The sequence below is a fragment of the Malaclemys terrapin genome, chromosome 1, assembly GCF_027887155.1.
Source record: "Malaclemys terrapin pileata isolate rMalTer1 chromosome 1, rMalTer1.hap1, whole genome shotgun sequence".
Classification (NCBI taxonomy): Eukaryota; Metazoa; Chordata; order Testudines; family Emydidae; genus Malaclemys; species Malaclemys terrapin.
Genome location: NC_071505.1, coordinates 142,778,393 through 142,785,984, shown reverse-complemented (window position 1 = coordinate 142,785,984; position 7,592 = coordinate 142,778,393). Strand labels below are relative to the sequence as shown.

Below are 7,592 nucleotides of genomic sequence, written 5' to 3'. Positions count from 1 at the left end.
TGGTGTATAAATCCCCTTCTCTGGCATATTCCCCCAGCACGGCGGGACTGGAGACCCTGGCAATTCAGTCCCCGGGGCACAAGCTGCAGCCACTGGTCTTTGGGTTGCTGGGACTTTGAACTCCTCGGCCCCGCCGCCCAATCCCCGCTAGCTCGTTTCCATAGGGGGCTCCCGGGCATTTCTTGGTGGGTGATTCCTCTGCTCCCGCTGCTGCACCAGGATGTCGGAGAAACGCGCGGAGGAGGCGCCAGCAGAAGTGGGTGCCAAGGTGAGCCCCCAGCCTAACCCTCTGCCAGCTTGCTCGCCCCCTCCCCCTCCGTCTGTCAGTTCGGGAATGGCTGTAAAGTGCTCGGAGACCTTCGCACAATAGCGGCGGCGCGGGGAAAGCAGGGGTAGTGTTGTCTGCTCTCTGCCCCCACCCTACCCCTTTCTCTTGCCTTCTCTCAGGGGCTCTTTCCTCGCCCCTGGCTTTTCTCCTGTCTGCACTGAATTAACATTTGCGTTGAGCGATGGGCCCCTGAGTGCTCAGTGCAATGCGCACGTGAGAGGCAGAAGTATTTGTGCGATCACAACGCTCGCTCTCTTTCCCCTTCTTGGCTCGATTTGTCTCTCCCTCGCCTTGCCTGCGCTCCGATCTCCCTTTACTTCGCTGCTGGCCATTAACCCTGCACCAAGCGCGGGCTGGTCCCTGATTGTTTTCTTTAAAAGCCTTTTGATAGTTCTGCTGCCACTGGATCTGCGCGTTTGGCAACGGTGCCGACCTGGTCAAATGATCTGTGGCTGTGCCAGTTTGGCTGGTCGGGGTCCCCGGCTCGTAGCTGCGGAAGGGGGAAAAGATCCGATGTATCCAACCAGCAAGGGTGGGTGGTGTTTAGGGGCTTTGTTAGATTAACAAAGGTAAAGTAATATAAGTAATAAAACAGGAGAAGGCGGGAGTGGGAGCACATTAGTGCCTGTGCGTGCGATTTCTGGGTGGGTGCGAGTTATGCTAGTGCATAGATTGGGTATCTCTGAATGTTTATTTTTTGTCTCTTTGAGTGCTGTGGTACTGAGCATTGTGTGCTGTGAATAATGTTTGCCTGCGTTGTGTTTCTGTGCTGTGAGCATTGGATATGCTGTGAGTGCTGTGGAAACGGGCTCTTTGTACTGGGGCTGCTGTGGGTTGGACTGTTGTGAGCGTTGGTTGTGTGTTGAGGATTTGAATTTTTGCATTATGTGGGGGCACAGAGGTCGGGAGGGGGGAAGCAATTCATCCAAAAATGTGGGTGTGTATGTCCCCCCCCCCCACCACCATATACAGTGCTAGAGTGGATCTCTTTTTAAAGGCTGCAGGGGCTGAAGCTGCTGCTTTAGAAATGTTTTTGCTCTTTTGGCTAGCTAAAAGTTAGAAGAGTTAGGTAAGAAAATGACTGAGAGAAAGAGAGGGAAAGAAGGAGGCTGGGAGAAGAATGAGGAAGAGAGTGTAGGGAACAGATGGCATCACTATGACTTTATTAGTCCTTGGGCAAATATAAACTCTCATTACCAGTTTGGACAAAGACAAGTCCCAAATGGTAAAAGAATAAAATGCCCCAGAACCAGCCTTTCCACTGCTGTGTTGTAGGGACTGGGGAGCACATTCAGCTGCCCGTGCTCATAGCAAACCTAGACAGAAAGTCATCTGCTAAAACGGGGTTTGTGGGGGTAAATGGGAAAGACCCTAAATAACATGTGCCTTATGGCACTAGGGCTTGCCCAATGTTTTTTTAGTAGCTGAGCAAGTACAATACTGCGTTCTTACGACTGCCTCCCAAATTCCCAGGGACAGCCTGGGGCATCGAGGTAAAGGTTAATACTACAGGGGACCCAGTCTTCTCTCCTGTGGCTTCTTTTCATTATATAGAATAAGAACGTGGAAATTTTATTTAAAAGGTAGAAATCAGAACTGGGAAAACCCACATCACCTCTTGCACCAGGTAGGTGGAGAAGGATTTTTCCCCTCACTCTATTCCCAGGGTGCCTAGGGTCCAATTCAGCAAGGTATTTAGGCATGTGAGTAGTTCCACTCAGGGTTGTAGTTCCTAGTGTCCTGAGTGATGGGGTTTCAGGCCACTCCTTTGAGGAGATGGCTCCCCAGGTTCCTAGATCGCTAACTGTTGAAGGATGGTCACTGAACTCCTTTTCCATGGCTCAGTTTCAGTTCTTTTCCAATAGTTCTCCCCCTATCCTAAACAATCCCCCTCCGGGGTTCACACCCTTCAGACACTAGCAGAGGATTGTCAGTCTCCCATTAGTCATTGCTGGAAGACAGGTCTTTAAATCTCAACCCCTTCTGACTAGAGCTTAGAAACCACTGCACAGTGCTGAAGGGTCTGTGAGTCTGGGGAATTGTTTTACCAACAGAAGGGCCTAGAATCCCATTGCTCAAGACACTGGGAACGAGGAGCCCAGCATATGGTTTGGAGGGAGTGATCCAGCTCTTGGTTCAGGGAGGATGTCTGAAGCTCTCCTGCCAACATAGCGCTATCTACTGGTGCTTATGTTGGTGTAACTTACGTCGCTCAGGGGGGTGGTTTATTCAAGATATAGTATAGACATAGCCTGAGAGAGCTTTTCCTGTCTCTGATCATGGGGAGGAGGGACACTCTCCACTCTCCACCCCCCACCCCTCCAATCCTATATTAAGTAAGATTAATATAGTCCCAACCTCTTCTGTGAGAAGGGGACTTCTGCAAATTTGTAACTGGAGTGAGGTTTTATTCCTAAAGTTGGAGTAGGGAGGGGGGTAGTTATTCTGACAATGACATACACTGGGATGACATAGGAATTGTCAAGTATCAGAGGGATAGCCATGTTAGTCTGTATCCACAAAAACAACAAGGAGTCCGGTGGCACCTTAAAGACTAACAGATTTATTTGGGCATAAGCTTTTGTGGGTAAAAACCCACTTATTCAGATGCATGGAGTGAAAATTACAGATACAGGCATAAATATATACTGGCACATGAAGAGAAGGGAGTTACCTTATAAGTGGAGAACCAATGTTGAAGGCCAGTTTAGTCAGGGTGGATGTGGTCCACTCTCAATAATTGGTGAGGAGGTGTCAATACCAAGAGAGGGTAAATTGCTTTTGCAGTGAGCCAGCCACTCGTAGTCCCCATTCAAACCCAAATTAAGTTTGCAAATGAATTGTAGCTCTGCAGTTTCTCTATGAAGTCTGTTTTTGAAATTTTTGTTGTTGAAGAATTGCTTCTTTTAAATCTGTTATTGAGTGTCCAGGGAGACTGAAGTGTTCTCTTACTGGCTTTTGTATGTTACCATTCCTGATGTCTGATTTGTGTCCATTTATCCTTTTATGAAGAGACTATCCGGTTTGGCCAATGTACAGGGCAGAGGGGCATTGCTGGCACATGATGGCATATTTCATATTAGTAGATGTGCAGGTGAATGAACCTCTGATGGTGTGGCTGGTGTGGTTGGGTCCTATGATGGTTTCACTAATGTAGATATGGGGACAGAGAAGGCAACAGGGTTTGTTACGGGGAGTGGTTCCTGGGTTAGTGTTTCTGTGGTGTGGTGTGTAGTTGCTGGTGAGTATTTGCTTCAGGTTGGGGGGCTGTCTGTAAGTGAGGATTGGCCTGCCTCCCAAGCCCTGTGAGAGTGGGGGATCGTTTTCTAGGATAGGTTGTAGATCGTTGATGATGCGCTGGAGAGATTTTAGCTGGGGGCTGTACGTGATGGCCAGTGGTGTTCTGTTATTTTCCTTGTTGGGCCTGTCCTGTAGTAGGTGACTTCTGGGTACCTGTCTCACTCTGTCAGTCTGTTTCCTCACTTCCCCAGGTGGGTATTATAGTTTTACGAATGCTTGATAGAGATCTTGTGCGTGTTTGTCTCTGTCTGAGGGATTGGAGCAAATGAGGTTGTATTTTAGGGCTTGGCTGTAGACAGTGGCTCATGTGATGTGTCCTGGAGGCATGTAGGTAAGTATAGTGGTCAGTAGGTTTCCAGTATAGGGTGGTGTTTATGGGACCATCACTTATTTGCACTGTAGTGTCCAGGAAGTGGATTTCTTGTGTGGACTGGTCCAGGCTGAGGTTGCTGGTGGGGTGGAAATTGTTGAAATCCAGGTGGAATTCTTCAAGGGCCTCCTTCCCGTGGGTCCATATGATGAAGATGTCATCAATGTAGCATAAGTAGAGGAGGGGCGCTAGGGGATGAGAGCTGAGGAAGCGTTGTTCTAAGTCAGCCATAAAAATGTTGGCATGCTGTGGGGCCATGCAGGTACCCATAGCAGTGCCACTGACTTGAAGGTATAAATTGTCCGAAAATCTGAAATGATTGTGGGTGAGGACAAAGTCACAAAGCTCAGCCACCGGGTGCGCCATGGCCTCATCAGCGATACTGTTCCTGACAGCTTGTAGTCCATCCTCATGTGGCATATTGGTATAAAGAGCCTTTACATCCATGGTGGCCAGGATGGTGTTTTCAGGAAGATCACTAATGCATTGTAGTTTCCTCGGGAAGTTGGTGGTGTCTCGAAGATAGCTGGGAGTGCTGGTAGCATAGGGTCTGAGGAGAGAGTCTGAATAGCCAGATAATCCTGCTGTAAGAATTGTCATACTGGATCTGACCCAGGGTTCATCTAATCCCATATCCTGTCTCTGATGGTGGCCTGCACCAGCTGCCTCAGGAAGTTTTAGGAAACCGCCTAGTGGACAATTATACAATAAACTGCACACAGAAGCAGTTTCTTTCTAACCCACCTCAGTTAGTGGTTGGTTTATGCCTCAAGCACAAGGGCTTATATCCCTTACTTAAAAATTGTTTCTCATGTCTGTTGTAACTCTGGATTTTTTCATTTTCCACGTAAATATGTAATCCCATTTTGAAATTTGCTAAGCTCTTGGCCTCAATGATATCACGTGGCAATGAGTTCTACATGCCAGATGTGTGTTATGTGAAAAATGTTTCCATTTATAATGTTTAACTTTACTACCTTTCCATTGAATTGAATGTCCCTTTATGTAATTACCTTTTCTATCCCACTCATCGTTTTATCATGTCCTCTTTTATCCCTCTTCACTTCAAATTTAAACAACCCCAGTTTTGTCATTCTCTCTGATGCTAAATCTCAGAATTATTTTTCTCATCCCATATCTAGGAATTGAAAGAAAAGAAGGAAAAACTGGAGGAGAAGACTGTCTGCAAAGAAAAAAAGAAGGAGATAATAGAGGTGAGGCCAAATATATTCACCCCTCAGGACATATGTTTGGAGGGGATTGGGAGGAGTTTTGGCAGTGAGAGAAGCAATTGGCCTGAGGAATGCAAGTTGGGACAGGGGAAGGGAATCTGGGAGGTGAGATGGATAAGGAGTGCAGCTCAGCGGAGCCCATCCGAGAGGCAGGTGGCAGAATGTGAGTTAGGGGAGGGAATTGTGAAGGTGAGAGGGATGGGGAACGCAAGTCAGAGGGGACTGGGCCAGCTGGGAGGCAGACTGCATGGGGAGTATGGGCCAAGGAGCAATGAGAAGGTAGCTTGCAATGAAAATTGCAGACCAGAGGAGGTGGGATTGGGACGCATGGTCCATGGTGAGAGGTGATGGATCGTGGAGGTGGGTGGCATAGGGTAAAGTGATAGGCATGGGCTGGGTGGGAATACTGAGGAGATGGGTAGCGTGGGGTAGGTGGGGGGATTGAAGAGGTGGATGTCTGGGGATGGGCCCAGTCCTGTGAGGAAGGGGTGGGATTGTGGTGGCAGATGATGTGGGGGAGGCACACACTAGGGAGGTTTGGGGAGGGCTTCAGGCACTAGGGGAGGCAGGCATCACAAAGAGCACAGCCTAGAATGTGATATAGGGAGCAGAGTCCCAAGGAGAATCTGGGAGGGTTTCTGGTAGAAGAGGAGGCAGGTAGCAAGGGGCTGCAGGCTGAGGGAGTGGATGGAGGGTGGGTTGTGTGGGGAGATAAGGTTGGGAGGGTAGGTGGCTTTGGCAGCACAGGCTGGCTGGGATGGGGATCGTTTCGGGCAGCAGGAGTGATGGGTGGCATGGAAAGAGTAGGCCAAAGCTGATTTCTTCTGTGGCTTTGTTTTACTCAGGATGAGGAAAATGGTGCGGAGGAGGAGGAGGAGAATCCTGAGGACGTGGATGAAGAAGAGGCAGGAGAAGAGGATGAAGGTGGGAGCAGCTAATGTGTGGGTGGGTTTGGGGAGCCAGGATTGCATTGCCATGGAGACTGAATCTCCCCTCTGGGCATCCCCAGGAGGGGCAGGTTCCCTTGAGGATTGCCTGTATTAACATGTGACTTGCTGTTTTGCTTGTGTCTAGATGGAGATGAGAATGGGCAGGAGCAGGACGGACATGCAGCAAAACGATCTGCAGAGGAAGAAGAGGAGGTGGGTGATGGCACTGGCAGCAGAGGGGGCAAAAGGGGGCTGTCTTGCCTGTCCGGGAGTTGGTGAAATCCCCATGGATTTCACCATCACTGAGCAGTCACATCACCACCATGGATCCTGTGTGACTATAGGATACATACATCTCATGTAGTGAAGGATAAGGAATCCCGGTGGATGCTGTGTACAACTGATCCAGATCCTCCACCTTGCTTATTACATGTAGGATGCTTGAGATTGTGTGGTACCCTGGATCTCTCATACATCAGTTATTTCTGTGGCTTATGTAGGAAACTGGATCCAATGTGAAATTGAGATTTTTAATGAGGTCACAAGGATCCAGTTTTGAGGGTGGATTCCAGGGGTCTGACTAAGGCAGTGTGGATCCATGTGGAGTTTATGTGCTGGAAATAATAGTGTCGATACCATGTGGACTGATCAGTCCAGGTTCTTATACTATGCCCATCACTGGCGTATCTGAGTGCCAGTCACCTGTAGAGTCTGTAGAGAAGAGGGGATTCCGGGGGGCACAAACAGAATTTTTTGGGGGGGGGAATCATGCAGCAATGTGAATCACAGGCAGAGAGTGTGCTTCAATGTGTAGGATAACATATTGGGCTGAATCCTATGAAGCAATTTGGGGGCGGGGGAGGGTCTAACTGTGCTAATCACACACTCTCCCCTCTCCCTAATCCTGTATAGGATGAAGTTGATCCAAAGAGACAGAAGACAGAAAATGGGTCTTCGGCTTGAGTTCTCTCTTCCCATCCTTTTCTGCTCCATCTGTCTCTCCTCCCTCCATTCCAGCCTGTGCTTGCACTGTCATTTAGCCTCTGGCTTCACACAATCTCAGATGAGGAAGGATTAGAAATGCTCTCCGACAGAAGAGGGCATGGGACTAAGAGTTTCCCTTCCACCCCAAGTTCTAAAGCCTTCCTACGATGCTCTGAAATCTGAGGTTGCCCACTCCCCCAGCCCGTCTCCACTACTGATGACTATTCCTGTATCCCACTCCCAAATAATGCCAATAGTCCTCAAAATGATGACCTGTCCTTCTCCCAACAAGCAACCTGACATATCCCAACTTCTAGACTCATCCCACAACAAGCACCTCTAATCCCTTTTCACTTGCCACCTCTCTCCACTAATTTGATCAAGATTCTCACCTGCCTCTGCTTCTGAGATCTTCCCTCCAACATCCTCCTTGGGATACAGAAGGTTGA

At 48.7% G+C, this 7,592-nt stretch overlaps 1 protein-coding gene across 1 annotated transcript; it reads left to right on the top strand.

The window, feature by feature from the left end:
* PTMS (parathymosin) lies at positions 1–7,257 on the top strand. Its single transcript, XM_054041965.1, has 5 exons — positions 1–268; positions 5,141–5,212; positions 6,076–6,154; positions 6,305–6,372; positions 7,072–7,257. The coding sequence occupies exons 1-5, from the start codon at positions 221–223 to the stop codon at positions 7,120–7,122; spliced, it is 318 nt and encodes a 105-aa protein (XP_053897940.1). The 5' UTR covers positions 1–220; the 3' UTR covers positions 7,123–7,257.
* The last annotated feature ends 335 nt before the right edge of the window (positions 7,258–7,592 follow it).

Excerpts from the sequence above, each read along its gene's own strand:
- PTMS (XM_054041965.1), top strand. The coding sequence starts at position 221 with ATGTCGGAGAAACGCGCGGAGGAGGCGCCAGCAGAAGTGGGTGCCAAG. Across the intron at positions 269-5,140 it reads CAGCAGAAGTGGGTGCCAAG|GAATTGAAAGAAAAGAAGGA; the intron begins GTGAGCCCCCAG and ends TCCCATATCTAG. Across the intron at positions 5,213-6,075 it reads AAAAGAAGGAGATAATAGAG|GATGAGGAAAATGGTGCGGA; the intron begins GTGAGGCCAAAT and ends TGTTTTACTCAG.